The 18,723-nt window shown below is 37.6% G+C and overlaps 3 protein-coding genes across 8 annotated transcripts in view; 2 read left to right on the forward strand and 1 right to left on the reverse strand.

Moving 5' to 3' along the window:
* Window positions 1-2,825, reverse strand: part of LOC106092036 (importin subunit beta) — a 48,162-nt gene extending 45,337 nt beyond the window's left edge. For all 6 annotated transcript variants that reach the window (XR_009397768.1, XR_009397764.1, XR_009397769.1 and 3 more), the window contains exons 1-2: window positions 2,419-2,825; window positions 2,214-2,353 (exon numbers count right to left, since the gene is read on the reverse strand). Coding sequence is in view for 1 of the 6 variants with exons in the window: in XM_013258777.2 (XP_013114231.1) it covers window positions 2,214-2,274 (61 nt within the window). In the remaining 5 variants the exon portion in view is untranslated. The remainder of the gene's footprint in view (window positions 1-2,213; window positions 2,354-2,418) is intronic.
* Window positions 2,826-4,284: 1,459 nt separating this feature from the next.
* On the forward strand, window positions 4,285-5,287 carry LOC106092034 (aquaporin-1-like). Its single transcript, XM_013258774.2, has one exon. The coding sequence runs from the start codon at window positions 4,322-4,324 to the stop codon at window positions 5,120-5,122; it is 801 nt and encodes a 266-aa protein (XP_013114228.1). The 5' UTR covers window positions 4,285-4,321; the 3' UTR covers window positions 5,123-5,287.
* Window positions 5,288-7,274: 1,987 nt separating this feature from the next.
* On the forward strand, window positions 7,275-18,478 carry LOC106092038 (transmembrane 9 superfamily member 2). The gene is made up of 5 exons (XM_013258779.2): window positions 7,275-7,928; window positions 12,745-12,939; window positions 13,451-14,439; window positions 14,506-14,665; window positions 17,551-18,478. Exons 1-5 carry the CDS (start codon window positions 7,770-7,772, stop codon window positions 18,052-18,054), a joined length of 2,007 nt encoding a protein of 668 aa, XP_013114233.1. The 5' UTR covers window positions 7,275-7,769; the 3' UTR covers window positions 18,055-18,478.
* The last annotated feature ends 245 nt before the right edge of the window (window positions 18,479-18,723 follow it).

Here is an 18,723-nt window from a genome sequence, read left to right on the forward strand (position 1 = left end):
CGGGTCAATCCGGTACATACAACCGGCTGCCATGGGATTGTCAACCTGGACATCCTCGGTTTAAGTTAACTACGATGGCTAAAATCCGAACCTATGGACCGTCATCCACCGAATAAATGGGGTCGGTCTTTTATTGTCGCCGAAAGCAAAATAAGAACTTCTTTCATACAATATCATATCTGAGCGCAATATGATGGCAAGATTAAATTCAAAATTCCACAAAATATCTATTGTACAATGCTACGCACCAACCGAACCTGATGACGACGAAACAAACGATCAATTTTATTCCCAACTAGATTCAGTTACACGCTCTCCACCAAAAGGACACCTTAAACTTGTTATAGCGAATTTCAATGGCAAGATGGGCAATAACAACAATAATCTACAAAAAATCATGGTAATGCAAGGACTTGGCGGTACCAGGAATGACAATGGCGACAGATTGGTTGACTTCTGAGCATGAAAAAGGCTCTTATTAGAGGCACAAATTTCCCCCATAAAAATATACACAAATAAACTTGGGAATCACCTGATGGAAACTAGACGTGGAGGCAATATCGATAGTGACCACATGCTCTTAGTGGCAAGTCTACTTTTACGCCCAGTTGTGAGAAGCATGTTTGAGTGCTTCTCACAACTGTTCAAACTCTTTCACGTAAAAAAAACCGATACTGCGCGCTAATGCAAGACAGCATTAACCGAGTAGCTACAAATTATCACCCATACATGGGCCGACATAACAGCAGCATGTACGGAGACGCCCACACAGGGCTACCGTTGAGGTAATATAAATAATACGGATACATGTGTCTCTCGAACGTTCCCTCGTTTGCTGTCCTTGCGGTAACTTTTGTATCCCAGGATTGGAATGGAGTGATTGATTGATTGATACCGCAACAGTTCGGCAGGTACGTTGTCAGGACCGGCTGATTTGCTGTTTTTCAATGATACCAAAAAAACCTCAATTCATTCTCACGTTGGCAGAGTTGTAGATATATATCCCTACGTGGGTTTTGGTAAACTGGGGTCATAAGACGATCGGAGCCTACGTCCTCGGTTGTTGGTCGTTCGAATCTGAAAAATCCGCGCCATCTCTCTAATTGTTGTTGCAGCAGTGTGTTGTACACGGAAGGCGGAAGCCCTTGCCGATGAAATACTCCATCGGGTCAATCCGGTACGTACAATCGGCTGCCATGGGATTGGCAAATAAATCTTAATCAGCTGGTTTTGATATTAGAGCATAGACCGTATACGACCAAGACACACTGTCTGCTTGACCTTCTTAATATCGTAAAAGTGCCACAGTTTAGATTCATGCAAGTTGGCATGTCGATTTTAAATAATACCTCTTTGTTAATAGAAAATTAATTTGTAAATTATTACGAAATGACGCTCTATTGTGTGGAACAAGATTGTGAATTATACAAATATAAATTTTCTTTATCTTTTGGCAATATGAAACTTATCTGTTCGACTTATGGGCAACATTCCACTAAGGAACAGCGGCTTACTTCTCACATATCAATGAGTGCAGTCCGATTAAAGTTCTAAGCTCAATTATAAGGGGCCTCCTGAAACTAAGTTCTTTTTTCGCAGTTGAAAACCCATGTTTTTCGCAATAACTTTTTTGAAACACTACAAAAATCTCAATGATATCATAAATTATGGTCTCATAAATTATGGGGTAATGTCCTTCTGAATGAAATTTGCAAGTTTATTTGCACCAAAATCTTTTATCTTAAAAAACGTATTCACGGAAAAAATTCGCAAAAGCGAATATGGTACCAAACTTAAAAAAGAAAGAAAAAACCGCGAAACCACGGCTCATTTACAACCATGAGCACATATAAAAATTCCTTAGCGAACAGCTTTCAAAAGAAAATGCACAAAAACACAAACAATAAACGCTATACGAGAGCTGTCTTGCGGCTGTAGTTAAATAACGCTTTATTCACAATTTCATCACATTTGCTTCTACCTAACTTTCGATGTGTGCAAAAAAACTTATGGAACGCACGCAGCCAAGAATTAAAACGAATAGGAGAAAGAGGAGAGGCGAACAACGTACAAAGAGAATTACTGCTGCAGCACGCACCTATACAAATGAAATGACAGCGAATTATCTGTACACAAAATTGATCCCAATAAGTAACCAACTTTCATTTCCTTTCCGGATAAAACAGTATATACATTAATAAGATAATACTTACCAGGAGAAACAGTCTTTTCCAAGATCTGTATCAGTTGCATAGTAATCTGAGTATTCATCATGTTTCTTTGTTGCGCTGGGAATCCAATGGTTGATGGTGTTGTTGTTGTAGATTAAAAAGGCGTGCTGCTGCTATGCAGACTACGAAAAAAAAAATTAACTAGCATCGCATAACCTTCACTTTTTGCCATGCATGCATTACCTACCTTTTTGGAGTTAACACAATAGAAACTTGGGCTTTTTTTGTTCGTTCGCTCAATACAAAACCCTAATTCCAGTTGAATATGCGTCGCCGAGTATTGTTGGTCTGTCTGATATCGATTTGTTCGTATGCCCGTCAATAATTGATTTTTTTTGTCTCGCTTTTCACTTTATTCCTTATGTCAGTGTATGGTGGTGTCTTCTTGCTTTTCGTTTTCTTGTGTCTGCTAAATTCTTTTTCTTATTGTTATTGGTTTCATACAATTCAGTTTCCTCTACAGCTCAATTTCCAATCCATGAAATGCAGATAAGTTTTAAATATTTCTCTTTAAAGTTTGTACAAATGACTTTCTAAGAACTGCAAACCAACTCAGCAAACAGCGCGTGGCCCGGCTATGAATGTACAATGTACTGTGGGACTCACTTTTGTCTGTCTGTTTGCAGTGCTGGCAACTATATAATTGAAAATTGTTGCCGTTGATTTCAAAAATTATTACAATTTCTCACGATTCGAAGCGTTGGCCTAAACCAGATGCAAAGCGTATAACGTATGACAGGCCATAACAAATGCAACTCTGCAAACCATGGCGAAACAATTAAAGGTGGTCTCATTTGTACAACCGCAAACCATAAGGTGCAATGCGCCATCTTGCCATCAAGCTGAACGACGTTTTGCCAACACACATAAATAAATTTGTGTGCGCGTGTGTGTATACGTGTGCGTACATGAGAAGAGAATATGCGAGAAAGAATATAACAACAAAGAGAATGTAAGCAAAAATCTGTCATCTTAAGACCGTCAAAGCTGGCCGGCTGCTAACAGCTGTTCGCTTGAGACCACCTTTTGAAAGCCGCCTTGTCTGCAAACAAATCCCACAAAAGCAACGCGATAAACAGAATGCACTTATAGGGTGATGTTATGCGTCACAGATGAATACAATATTTTTATTTTTGTTTTGATTTTACAATAAATCTAAAATCTGATGCAAAGCGTATGACGCTTTATGAGCGGCTCGTTCTAAAGCAGAATTTACTGAATACAGGCCAAAACAGAGTGAGCGCGTTGAGCTTTGTTTTTAAGTGTCGCGTTGTAAAAATGCAACTCTGCACACAAATCCCACAAAAATTTGCGGTAAACAGATTGCACTAATAGGGTGACGTCATGCGTCACAGCTGAGTACAGTTTTTTTGTTTTTGTTTTGATTTTACAGTAAATCTAAATGTCAAAGGCTTTATAGCACAGCTGTGATTTTTTTCTAAAAACATGTTAAAAACATGTTCTATCCGATATTACACACATAAACAACAAAACAGTGTTATAATGAAGAAAATACAAATATAAAACACACACGAAGAAGATAAGGGTTGGTATTCAATTCTGCTTTCGGAATAGTAGCGGAAATCTTTAATTGTTCCGCGAGCGGAATTCAACAGTTATGTTTTCATTTTATTTTCATACCAAAAGGCGGACTTATGGTTATTATTATTTTTTTCGCTTTTAAATAAAGTAACAAAAAGAAAAAAAAAAACGAACCATTTAAACCATTAAAACAAAAATGATGCCGACAATGATGTCAAGCGTTGCCACTAAAATTTCTTTTTGCCATTTTCCTTGTTGTAAACAGAGTACTATTTTTTCGCCTGTTTTCCTGCAGCGTTTCGTCGACGTTTTTTTTATGGAGTTTTACACGATTCCGCCTGAAAAGCTGAACAGAATACTCGGCTTTAGTTGTACCATGGCATTTAGGGTTTTCCGCAGAAGTTTAATTTACATATAAAACACATGACAACTCTAAACACTTTCCATATAGATGTTTACCGTTATCTTTTGTTATTGTAACTATACAATTAGTATCCAATAACTCGTCGTTGAGTTAAGTTGACTTGTTTTTTGTGCTTTATTTCAATATGTCGTCCACTAGCCGGTATTCCATTGGCCTCGATGAACTTCAATGTAAAAAACGCCACCTTTGGAGATCAATGGCTGCCGAATTTTTGGGAAATTTCATTTTGAATTTTTTCGCAAGTGGCGCATGTACTCAACCTGAAGATGGAACTTTTAAAGCTTTGTCGTTTGGATTTGGTATATTTGCGGCCATTACTATTGTGGGTCATCTGAGTGGCGGGCATATTAATCCAGCGGTTACCATTGCCATGCTGCTGGCGGGCCGTTTGAGTCTTATACGTGCTATTTTATATATATTAGCCCAATGCTTTGGTTCCCTTGCTGGTACAAGTACAATAAAAGGAATTCTCGATGAAGCATATCACAATGGTCTGGGACATAACAGGTTAGCTGAAAACGTATCGGAATTTCAAGGCTTTGGAATTGAATTTGTTCTTGGTTTGCTACTGGTGCTGACGGTTTTTGGGGCATGTGATGCCAACAAACCTGATAATCGCTTCACTGCCCCTTTTGCTATTGGCATGTGTGTAACATTGGGTCACTTGGGCACTATACGTTATACTGGTACTGGAATGAATCCTGCCAGGACTTTCGGTACAGCTTATGCAACAAACAATTGGAAATCCCACTGGGTTTTCTGGGCCGGTCCAATATTGGGCGCTGTTGTGGCGACTTTAATCTATTTGCAAATTTTGGAACTTCCTGCAGAACCGCCAAAGACAACTGAAGCTTCCGATAAGTATCGCATACATGCCTATGAACGTGAATTGAAGAAACTGGATACTACACGAGTTTTTGCCTAATATGTCATTGATTTATATTTGTTATTACTATATTTTTTAGTCAAACTTACGCGTTTATTTATGTTTAAAGATTTGTTAGATACTTTTGTTTCTTTTTTTGTATATTGCTTTTGTTAGTTTGCTTGATTGTTATGCTAAATTATTTTGATAAAAAGTGAATCTTCGAATAAAACTTTTTTCCCTTTACAATTAATATTTTGTATGGATATCCAGGAATCTTAATAGAACTCACAAGTCTGAGCGATCTTTGTGTATCTACCTGATTAGTGAGTTTTCTGCAACTCTTTCTTAATTCGGTTGGTATTTGCTCCTTTGGTTTGGTTCTGGGACAGGAATACTTAGGCGTACCTCCATTTTCGATTGGGTCTGGAGCTGATGTGTTTCCACTAAGTCTGAAGCTGTGTCTTTGCAGAGAAAGGATTTTCGCCTTTTAATAGAGGTGGACCATCTGAGAACTGGCCCGGCACAGGATAGCTGTGAGCACCATACAAGCTAGAACATTGTGTTCGGATCTATGTGGTGTTCATTGGTGTCGCGAGCTATTTGGCCCGTCAACAGGTTGCGGATAATGGAATGCTCCATACGAAGTAGCTGTGTTTGCAGCCGTGGACAATCAGCGGTATCGAGTGGAGAGTGTCAGTGAGAGGTCGGGTGGAACCGAGAACTCTGAGAACTGAAAATACATTATGCTCCAGTTCGTTTTGTTCTTATAGCATCCTGGCATGTTGCTCAAGAAGACCTATGATAGGTTTTCATCCGCGATCAAGCAGCTCCTGGCAAGGCTTGTTCTGGTTAGAGACCGAAGGCCTGTACAAGACCATTCATATCTGCACCATAGAGCATTTCAAGAATTGGGGCCGAATTAGCGCATACGTGATCGAGTATTAAATGGATGTTATGCCCCTTTCATATAAATTTAAATATCAATTTTATAATAAATTCATCGACTTAAACATTTGTGTTTATAAATTTCAAAATTTTTCTTTCAATAAAAAAAAAACAATTCACAATAGAGAGATTTTGAATGATTTACTCGTTCACGTATGCGATAATTCAGCCCCTTCGCTTAAAAATGCATCATTGTATGAGACAGTTGAGAATTGAGTTAAACAGATAAGACACAAAGACAACGAGAAGAATGAATGCAAAAAGAGGAATTATTTCAGGGGCCGGCGATGAATTCGAGAGAAAAATACTTAATGGGAGTTGTTTCTCAGAATAATTTACTCAGCAGCAACTTGTGCGACTTGAAATATAACAACATGTGGGTTCAGCGTTCACGATTTCAGCAAAAGTTGTCACCTATGACGGTCTTGTGCAGGTCTTTATAGAAGACCTCCACCAATGAGTGCAGCGATGGCCTGTTTAGAACAGCTGATGCACCTGGAAATTATCCAACAAGGCTCGAGAGAGTAGTACAGCCTTAAACGTCTTAGCTATTAACGAGAGAATGAAAAGTCTGACGATTCCCCTTTACTCGAATCTTTTCCTGGGTTTTTAGTGCTAAGTGGAAACATTGTCAACATTCTAGACATCCAAAATTATGAATATGCAAGGAATGGTTTAGGACCTTACAATTTGATTTGATTTGAATTCTAAAGTTCGAGTCAAGGCGAATTTAAAAAGGTGGTCTCACGTGAACAGCTGTTAACAGCCGGCCAGGTTTAACGGTATTAATATGTAACATTTTTTTTTTGCATTCTCTTTGTTGTTATATTCTTTCTCGCATATTCTCTGTTCATGAACTCACATGTATACACACACGCACACACATTTCTTTGTGTGTGTTGGAAAAACGACCATCAGCTTGATGACAAGATCACAGATTGAACCATATGATTTGTGGTTGTTGTACAAATGAGACCACCTTTAATTCAAGGCGGATTCAAAAAGGTTGTCTCACGCGAACAGCTGTAAACAGCCGGAAAGGTTTGACGGTATTAAGATGTCATATTTTTGTTTGCATGCTCTTTGTTGCTATCTTCTTTCTTGCATTTTCTCTTCTCATGTACTCACCCGTATACACACACGCACACAAATTTCCATGTCACCACCCTAATATTTGACATATGACATTCTCAATAGTTTGCCTTATTGTGAATGAAAAATAAATGTAATAAATGTTCAGAACTTCCCATAAGGGGTGGCAACATTGGACAATGATGACGTTTCTGACAAGTAGAATATAAAAAGTAATTTTCTTTCAGCGATTGGGCCAATAAAGAAACAAGAAAAATATATATTTTCCGATTTGCAAATATTAGAAAAAGTACCGCATATTAAAGCGAATAATTTGTTTTGGGGACGCCAGTTGCATGGTGAGAGTGCTGTGAGAAAAAAGTGAAGGATTTCGCAAATCTATGTATCAACATACACGTTTTGCTACGTAGTCCCGAATCATCCGAAAACATAAAAAAGGTGTTGGTGCATTGTATTTGTCGGCAGTTTCTGTTACCACTCTCATCATATTCATCATCATCAAAGTGAAGAAATATCATAGAATTAATTGATTTGAGGACATATTAACTGTCTACCCCTAACGGCGGGGATAAAGAATTTTGTTTCGTGTGTTGCAAGCAAGCGGGCAGTTGTAGTTTTCAATAGTTTGGATATATTATTTGTTGGAGATATATTGCCGAGCCTACAAATGGCCTGGCTGAATACTCTTCAAATGGCTATAAGCATCAAATATAAACTCGGTCTGCTGTTATTGCTGCAACTTGTCGCCGTCAGTCAACAGTTCTATTTGCCGGGTTTGGCTCCCGTGAATTATTGCATGAAATCTGATGCGTCTAGCAATTGTAAGGTGAGTGAGTCAGAATTTCCCACATATACAATCTAATAAATTTTAATTGCTTATAATGTATATTGATTGTTAGTTGATATTAGTTGATGCAGTTTTTTTTAGCTTAAGTTTATATTTAAACGCTTTTTCGAGTTGTTGGTCTAACTAAAAATCATCCAAACGTTGCCTTATAATGATAACGAAGTACCGCATTTGGGACTTATTTACTTATCAAAATACCAATTCAATTACTTGTGACACTGATGTTTTAGTTTCCGCTGCTTTTGAGCGTTTTTCTAACATTGATAAGTTTCAGTCCCCTTGAGTAGTTTGCTTATTTACAAAGAAAAAGATAAACCATTTATGCCATACAAAATTGTTAGAAACCTAATTAAATTGGCACGTACCGCCGTCGTCTGTTTTAGCGGTAATTGAAGCTTCGTTTCATAGCGAAACAGCTTTTGTTGTTATGGGTACTGTTTATACAGTTAATAAAATAGTTCGCATAAAGTTTAGAATTCCCAATAAACCTCCTTAAAAAATATATGCAAATATTTTCAAGAACTTTTAAAAACGGGTTGGCACATAGATGTGGTCTGACGTCGGAATAACTAATATGGTCCCTTCAAGCGGAGCGTTCGCCATACCGTACTCAAATGATAGGTTTTGGTGAGTAGAATTGTTAAGCAAAAGCGGTCGTGGAAAGGAATGTTGAGTGCCTGTGTAGATTTTGGAAAGATCATGGATGCATTTATGGTATTTTGAAGGCATCTAGGTATAAGTATATTGACACGCACAAACAATTCTTCGCCTTTACAGACAAGAAACATAATAAAGGCAGGCTTTCTTCTGTCCCCGTCTAGGTAATAGTGGTCATGTAAAAACTTCTCCCCAAAATAGGTGTCGCCCTGTGGCACTCCATTAGGGCTCGGCTATAAAAATGAGGTACCTTATCATTGAGCCCAAACTTTGACGTAACGTAGCTTCGTAAAGATCTCACAGGGAGTGGAGACGGTGGTCTGGCTTTATACGCCATTCCGTGCAGTATAGACCAATCGCGCCTGGCGTTGCTGACACTCACATGTACACAACATGTGTATACCGCCGGTTAGCAGTTATCACCAAGGTTATAGGCTCAGCAAAAAAAGTCTTGTCTGGTCAAAAAAGCTTAATGGCCTTATAGGTAACGACCAGATATGCTTGGCTTTGGCAGAGTCATCGTATAGTTCCCGGTTTTTGTGCGGTGAATGAGCTGGCCCCCAGCCAGAATTATGGGTGATTGCAGCAGTTTGCCAGACACCTCCAATGCATCACCAGTTCCAGTTCAATCCTTCCCACTGCGATCGGTTTTATGTACCGGAAGCATACTGCCTTCCCGGAGGCTGGGTAGGGATCGCTACCCCCCTTCCACACGCATGTGGGTACAACAAAAACAACAACCAGTTGCAGTTTCAGTGAGGGTCCGGGCGGCAGCGTCTCCTACTTAAATACTAAATGCCTCTGAAGCTCGATATGAGAAGGCGTATTTTTTGCGCCTTTAAATATCCAATGGTCATCACGTTCCCGCGTCGGATAGATACCAACGTTCAAGATGTATGTCCCGATTGTTACCAGGGACCGTACGATACTCGTCACCTGTTTAACTGTTCAGGCAGACCCACTCGGCCCAGATCCCTGTGGATGCACCCCATCTTAGTCGCAGTGTTTCTGGGTCTTAAAACTCAACAGAATCTAGCAGACGAAAGATAGAACACAACAAACTGCTACAATAACAACAACGTTCCCGCGGCGATCGGCCCTATGAGGTCTAACGACAGCCCCTCATTTCGTTGGGATCGGACCACCTTCCCATAATTATCACCATGAACCGAACACCCGATTTTCACTGGTGTAGAGCTGACCATTGGTAGGGATGCACCTCATTTTAGCCATAGAGTTCCTGAATCGGAGTACTCAACGGAATCAAGCAGACGAAAGATAGAACACTACACACTGCAACAACAACAGCAACAACCCGATGTACGTATTGCTGAGAAGAAATTCCAAGACATTATTATCGCAGCAGCTGCTCGCTTTATACTAGCCCATCGAATACCCTAAGTACATCGCAACTGCCGGGCGCAGGCAGTGGTACTCGCAGATAAATGACCCCATACTCAGGAAAATGAATCTGAAAATCAATAGGATGGTCAACGAACATAAGCGGACAACGAACACGACACGGGCGATTGGTGATATGGACCGGAACGAGCTTGCTCACCTATACACAGAAAAAAATATTACGAAAATTTTTTCAATTTTCAATAAAAAATTTAAATGAAAATAAAAATGTTTTCAATTAAAACATTATTTGTATCAATCAATTTTTAATTGAATCCGTATATTTTTTTTTAAATTACGATCGTGATTGGTATTATTGTCAATTTCAATTAAAAAATTAATTGATTTAATCATTTTTTAATTGAATCTAAGTTTTTTTCAATTATGATCTTGACTGAAATTTTTGAATTTGAAAAAAAAAAAATTAATTTAAAATGTGATTGAAAATTTTACTAAATTGTTTTTTCTTTTTTCACACGATTCTTTCACCAATTTATTAAAAACGGCTGTTTTTATTAAATTGGCGAATGAATCGAGTGACAAAAAGAAAAAAAATGTTAGAAATCTAAACAGTACGTTCTTTCCATCATTTTTTAATAGAATGATAATTTTTTTTAGACCCAACAGCATTGTTATGAATGTCCGTTTTTAAAAAAATCTGGCCGCTATAATTTTTGATAAAGACTTTCTATATATAGGGCATAAAACTCTCTTTAAACAGTATTTCGACTAGCTTTTTAAATTCCTAGAAGCAATTTTATTCTTATTTATGATCAAAAAATGCATATTATTGGCATTAAGGCTTCTTAAGCATCGACTAATTATAACTCTATTTATACCCTACACTACCACTGTGGTATAGGGTATTATAGGTTAGGTTAGATAATGTTGAAAAGAGGGTGCAGATATTAATCCGCCCCATGCCACTATAGACATACACCTAAGCCAGTAATCGGCTTGTTGTGCGCTCTAAAAACTATAAAGTAAACATTAAAAAGAAAATTTTAAGTTAGGAATCCCGTGCTACTTACAAAATCCCTAATTGTTTTCAATGCCACTCCTCTAAGTTGTTGGTTCATGTCTGATATTGTGTCTCCACCTAGGTACCGGTATCTGTTAAACGCGAAAGCCGGGCAATGACAAAGGAAATGCTCCAACGTCTCATCATCATCTTCCCCGCATGCCCACATGCTATCACTTGCCGCACCGATTTTACATAAGTGAGCTCGTAGTCCTATGTGACCCGTTATGATACCAATAGCTATACTGACCTCCTTTTTGCTTCCTTTCATTAATAGTCTCGTCTTCTCACGATCTGGATCCCCCCATAGGATTTTCGCCATCCTACCGACCGTTTCGCTGTTCCACAATGTTGCATGCGCATTCGTCGCCCACTCTCTTCACTCGGACTTCGCCAACCCGAAAGACTTCGGGTTAACCAAGTTTATTGTCGGCAGTCCTCTGGCCTTCACCGCCAAATCGTCTGCCCCTTCATTTCCACTTACTCCGTTATGGAACGGCACCCAAACGTTGCGGATTTTCCCATTCTCAGAGAAGACGTTCATCTCCTTCTTACACTGCAAGACTGTTCGTGACCTTATCGTCCTGGTTGTTATTGCCCTTATGGCAATTTTACTGTCGGTAAAGATGTTCACACTCGACATCCTCGCGTTAGCACCACACCATATCACGCATTCCGTGATCGCCCGGATCTCCGCCTGCAGGACCGTATTATAGTCAGGCAGTCTAAAACAGATGTCAGTCCCTGGGTTTTCAATGTAAACCCCCAGGCCCACTCTGTTCTCTAGCTTTAATCCATCCGTGTAACATGATCTTCCAGACAGGGTATTATAAGTTTGTGCATTTGTTTGCAACACTAAGAAGGAGAAGAGCTCAGAATCACTTTCTGATTCGATTAAGCCTTGTCCGTTTGTGAGTCCATGTATTCTTGTAATCAAAGTGCAGATCGTATTTGTTATCCAATCATCACGAAATTTTGCACATATCACTTTTTTGGCTCAAGGATGATTTTGGTATAACTCGGTTCAGATTTAGATATAGCTCCCATATACATGTATCGCCCGATTTGCACTTAAGTGGCCGTAGTAGCTACAATTTTCAAACGATCTGCACAAAATTTGGCCCAGACTGTTTTATGACTGTTTTTAACATAAATGCGAAATTTCATCAAAATCGGTTCAGATTTAGATGTAGCTCCCATATATATGTATCGCCCGATTTGCACTTAAATGGCCGTAGAAGCTAAAATTTTCAACCGATCTGCAAATAATTTGGCACGGACTGATTTGTTACTGATTTCAACATATTTGCAAAACTTCATCAAAATCGGCTCAGATTTAGATATAGCTCCCATATATATGTATCGCCCGATTTGCACTTACCTGGCCGTAGTAACTTCAATTTTCAACCGATCTGCAAAAAATTTGGCACGAAAGTCACTGATTTGAACATATTTGCAAAATTTCATAAAAATGGGTTCAGCTTTAGGTAGCTCCCATATACATGTATCGCCCGATTTGCACTTAAATGGCCGTAGAAGCTACAATTTTCAACCGATCTGCAAAAATTTGGCATGGATTGTTTTGTCACCGATCTTAATATATCTGCAAAGTTTCATAAAAATCGTTTCAGATTTAGATGTAGCTCCCATATATATGTTTTTTCCTGTATTGTTTTCACAATAACTTAAAATATTTAACTATTTTTTTATTTACAGTCGAATGTGACCCTATATGTTAATCGCTTAAACACGGAAGAATCTGTCATACCCTATGAATACCATCATTTTGACTTCTGTATTGGCAATGAGAATAACTCACCTGTCGAGAATTTGGGTCAAGTTGTGTTTGGAGAACGCATACGCCCTGGACCATATAAGATCAATTTTCTCGAAGACATCAAATGCAAGGCGGTAAGTATAAATGTTAAATTTTTTTTGGAATTTTCTAGAGAGGCTTTGTCTTTGTAAAAGCTTAAGTATAAACATATTGTCTTACAAGAGAGACGTATTTTTTATACAAATGCTGCCAAAAGACGAAATAAGACCTATGACGAAATAAGACTTATGTCATAAAAGCAATTTGGAGGTTTGAAAGAGACATAGTCAGACAAGCATCAAGGATCTCAAACATGCGTTACAGAGACCAGTAAAACATGAACTGAAAAACACCTAGAATAATATATAGATGGCGCCTCTTACTTACTGACTAAACCCCCTAAATAATTTGACGTATATATTACTATACGTCAAATTATTTAGGGGGTTTAGGGCCTAATTATTACAAGACGTAACTGAAAGTGTAGTAACAGTCTGACACAGAGAATAAGCCTTTTTTTGTAACGGTATAAAAGAACCTGAATATCATAAAAATAACTATTCAACTTTTTTCCTAATTCTTTGCACATCTTTTTCTTTGTAACAGGTCTGTATTAAAAACTACGTGGGTGGCGAATCGGATAGTGATCGTCGTATGATGGTCCTGAAGAAAGGCATCAGTCTGAATTATCAACACCATTGGATTGTCGATAATATGCCCGTGACATGGTGTTATCCATTGGAAAATAACAAACAATATTGCAGTACCGGTTTTCCCATGGGCTGTTTGGTGCGTGGCGATAGCGATGCCGGTTGCTTGATTAATCCCAATTATAATAGACGTGGCTATTACTATCCCTTCAATCATGTTGACCTGAAAATCACCTATCACAGCGGCCAAACCGAGGAATGGGGTGTTGGTTTCCGTGCCAACGGTGGCCGCATTATTTCCGTTAAAGTAACACCACGTTCCATTAATCATGTGGATGCTAAAAATTTGAATTGTGACAACACCGATCCATTGGCTATTAAGGGCAGTGCTTTAACTGCCGGTGAAAAACTGTCCATCATCTATTCATACAGTGTGGAGTTTACGCGCAACGACAATGTCAAATGGTCTTCGAGATGGGATTACATTTTGGAATCTATGCCTCATACAAACATTCAATGGTTCTCGATATTGAATTCCTTGGTGATTGTATTGTTCCTCTCTGGCATGGTTGCCATGATTATGTTGCGTACTTTGCACAAGGATATTGCTCGCTACAATCAAATGGAAAGTGGTGAGGATGCCCAAGAGGAGTTTGGCTGGAAATTAGTGCATGGTGATGTTTTTCGTCCACCACGAAAAGGCATGTTGTTATCGGTATTCTTGGGCTCTGGCGTTCAAGTGTTTTGCATGACTCTCATTACCTTGGCATTTGCTTGCTTGGGCTTTTTGTCGCCGGCAAATCGTGGCGCTTTGATGACCTGTTCCATGGTCTTGTTTGTGGCTTTGGGTACTCCAGCTGGCTATGTTTCGGCGCGTATTTACAAAAGTTTTGGTGGCATCAAATGGAAGAGTAATGTGATCTTAACTTCCATACTGTGTCCAGGGTAAGCTGTGCAAGCATAGGCGAAATGACAACAGAATTTTGTAACATTCAAGTTTGTAATTTTCAGCATTGTCTTTGGCCTTTTCTTTGTGATGAATCTTGTATTGTGGGGAGAAGGCTCCTCCGGTGCTGTACCTTTTAGCACATTGATTGCTTTGTTGGCTCTATGGTTTGGTGTTTCGGTACCCTTGACATTTGTTGGGGCTTACTTTGGATTCCGCAAGAGGGTGAGTATACATTGAAGGTTAAATAGAAACATTGACAATTTCAAGAAATTTCTTCTAAAAGCAAAGGTACCGCATATGGAGAGCATTTCTAAGAAATTTCCTTTAAAAAACTTTTTTTTTTAACCTCTGTGCTACATAACTACCATATAAACCGATCTTGAATTTTGATTTTTTGAGCCACTAGAGGGCGTAATTCTTATCCGATTTGACTGAAATTTTGCATGAAGTGTTTTGGTATGACGTCCAAAAACTGTGCTAAGTATGGTTCTAATCACTACATAGCCTGATATAGTTGCCATATAAACTGGGAAATTTCTTAGAAATTTTTTTATTGAAGTAAATTTCTTGAAATTTTTTCTTAGAGAAAATTTATTGGAAATATTTTCTTTGGCATTTTTTGCTTACAGAAAATTTCTTCGACATTTTTTTTTAATATTTTCTTTAGAGAAAATTTCTTAAAGATTTATCAATTGGAGTAATTTCTTCGAATTTTTTCTTTAGACAAAATATCTCACAAATTTATTCTTTAGAGATAATTTTTATACCCACCACCGAATGATGGTGGTATATTCATTTTGCCATTCTGTTGATCTAGCCATGTCCGTCCATCTGTCTGTTGAAATCACGCTACAGTCTTTACAAATAGAGATATTGAGCTGAAACATTGTACGGATTCTTTTTTTTGTCCATAAGCAGGTTAAGTTCGAAGATGGGCTATATCGGACTATATCTCGACATAGCCCCCATATAGGCCGATCCGCCGATTTAGCGTCTTAGGCCCATTAAAGATTTATTTATTATTTAGGCCAGTGAGTTGTGTTAGGCCCTTCGACATCTTTCTTCAATTTGGCCCAGAACGGTCCAGATTTGGATATAGCTGTCATATAGACCGATCCACCGATTTAGGATCTTAGGCCCATAAAAGCAAAAACATTTATTGGCGAATTTTGCTGAAATTCGGGTCTTAGGCCCATAAAAGCAAAAACATTTATTGTCGAATTTTGCTGAAATTTGGGACGGTGAGTTGTGTTAGGCCCCTCGACAGCTTTCTGCGATTTGGCCCAGATCGGTTTAGATTTAGATATAGCTGCCATATAGATCGATCTCTCTATTTAAGGTTTTGAACCCATAAAAGGCGCACTTATTGTCTGATTTTGCTTAAATTTGGGACATTGAGTTGTGTTAGGTCCTTCGATATCATTCTTCAATTTGGCCCAGATCGGTCCAGATTTGAATATAGCTGCCATATAGACCGATCTCTCGATTTAAGGTTTTGGGACCATAAAAGGCGCATTTATTGTCCGATGTCGCCGAAATTTGGAACAGTGAGTTAAGTCAAGAACCTCGACATATTTCTGCAATTTGGCCTAGATCGGTCGAGATTTGAATATAGCTGCCATATAGACCGATCTCTCGATTAAAGGTTTTGGGCCCATAAAAGGCGCATTTATTGTCAGATTTTGCTGAAATTTAGGACAGTGAGTTGTGTTAGGACCTTCGACGTTCTTCAATTTGGCCCAGATCGGTCCAGATTTGAATATAGCTGCCATATAGACCGACCTCTCGATATAAGGTTTTGGGCCCATAAAAGGTGCATTTATTGTCCGATTTCGGCGAAATTTGGGACAGTGAGTTGCGTTAGGCTTTTCGACATCCGTGTAGTATATGTTTGAGATCGGTTTACTTTTAGATATAGCTACTAAATAGATCAATATTTTGTTATACACTTTTTAGTACTTATTAGTATTTAGTCCAAATCGGAACTTATTTCGATGCTATGGGGCATAAGGTATGCATTTTGACGAAAGGTGGTTTACATATATACCCGAGGTGGTGGGTATCCAAAGTTTGGCCCGGCCGAACTTAACGCCTTTTTACTTGTTTTCCTTTGAGCAAATTTCAAGAAATTCGTTCTTAGAGAAATTTTGTGAAAAATTTGTTCCTTAGAGAAATTTTTTGAAAAATTTGTTCTTAGAGAAATTTTTTGAAAAATTTGTTCATAAGCGAACATTTCTTAGCATTTCTTTCTTCCACATTTCTTTGAAAAATTTGTTCTTTAGAGAATTTTTTTGAAAATTTTTTTCTTTAGAGAAATTTTTTGAAAAATTGGTTAGAGAATTTTTTGAAAAATTTGTTCTCTAGAGAAATTTTTTGAAAAATTTGTTTCTTAGAAAATTTTTTGAAAAATTTGTTCCTTAGAGAATTTTTTTGAAAAATTTGTTCTTTAGAGAAATTTTTTGAAAAAATTGTTCATAAGCGAACATTTCTTTCTTCCATATTTCCTTGAAAAACTTGTTCTTAGAGAAATTTTTTGAAAAATTGGTTACAGAATTTTTTTGAAAAATTTGTTCTCTGGAGAAATTTTTTGAAAAATTTATTCTAAGCGAACATTTCTTAGCAGTTCTTTCTTCCACATTTCCTTGAAAATTTTTTTTTGAAAATTGTTCTTTAGAGAAATTTTTTGAAAAATTTGTTCTTTAGAGAAATTTTTTGAAAAATTTTTTCTTTAGAGAAATTTTTTGAAAAATTTGTTCTTTACAGAATTTTTTTTTGTAAAATTTGTTCTTTAGAGAAATTTTTTAAAAAATTTTTTCCTTACAGTTTTTTTGGAAAATTTTTTCTTTAGAGAATTTTTTTTAAAAATTTGTTCCTTAGAGAATTTTTTAGAAAAATTTGTTCTTTAGAGAACATTTCTTAGCATTTTTGTTCTTCCAAATTTCTTTGAATTTCCTCTTGAAATTGAATTTCTTTGAGAAAATTTCTTAAAATTAAAACTTTTTGCCTTCTTCTTCTTAGAAATTTTTTTTCTAGCGAATATTTTATGAAAAGTTTATTGTGCTCCTTTCACTTAGCCTGTAATCATTTTTTTCTTTTCTTCTTTACAGTCTTTGGAACACCCAGTGCGCACCAATCAAATTCCTCGCCAAATTCCCGACCAGTCGATTTATACTCAACCCATTCCGGGCATTATTATGGGTGGCGTTTTGCCCTTCGGCTGTATCTTCATTCAATTGTTCTTCATACTCTCATCGATTTGGTCCAATCAAATGTATTACATGTTTGGTTTCCTCTTTTTGGTCTTTGTCATTTTGGTCATAACCTGCTCGGAGACCACAATTTTGTTGTGCTATTTCCATCTGTGTGCGGAGGACTATCACTGGTGGTGGCGTTCATTCCTGACATCGGGCTTTACGGCGGTCTATCTCTTCATCTACTGTTGCCATTATTTTGTCACAAAGCTGTCGATAAAGGATGCTCCATCGACTTTCTTGTATTTCGGTTATACAGCCATTATGGTGTTTTTGTTCTTCTTGTTGACCGGCTCCATTGGTTTCTTTGCCTGCTTCTGGTTTATACGCAAAATTTACAGTGTGGTCAAAGTAGATTAGAGAATAAACAAAAACACACATTTAGAATGGCTTTATTTTACTATGTGTAGCTTTTAAGCTATTTTATAATATTGTGTTGTGTGAATCCTCGAAAATGTTTCCAAGGCTTCTTAAATGAGGAAACTATGGTAGGAATCTCCACACACACACACACACACACACACAAACCCAAACCCATACATACATACAAGTATATATTTAAGTTGTGATTTTTTCTACAATAGAGTTACCGCAAAGGTATGCGTGTGTGTTCGGTTAGAGGCCAGTTGTCTAATAATTCACCTCCCCCGTAGCTATTCAACACCACACCACACCACACACATATCTCATGAACGAACGAACGCGCAATAAACTACCAGTAAATCAATGTATTAAATTGTTCAGGACCTTTGAATTTTGATGAAAAAAAAAAAAACAAAATAAACGACCACTCTTTTAATTTACAAAAAAAAAAAAAAACAAAACGTTTGGTTTGACAAATTTCTCTGTTTAGGATTAGGCGTCTATAACTTCAATGTGATTTCTTAAAGCCCAATTTCTCATTTTCTATTCCTATTTAACTTTTGATAATTCCTGAAACCAACAATGTTACCATGTCTTGAAGGAACGGACAAGAATTTTTGTATTGCACTATTTTTTTAAAAAAATAAAACCAAATCAGAAAATTTA

The sequence above is a fragment of the Stomoxys calcitrans genome, chromosome 3 (assembly GCF_963082655.1).
Source record: "Stomoxys calcitrans chromosome 3, idStoCalc2.1, whole genome shotgun sequence".
In the NCBI taxonomy this organism is placed as follows: Eukaryota; Metazoa; Arthropoda; class Insecta; order Diptera; family Muscidae; genus Stomoxys; species Stomoxys calcitrans.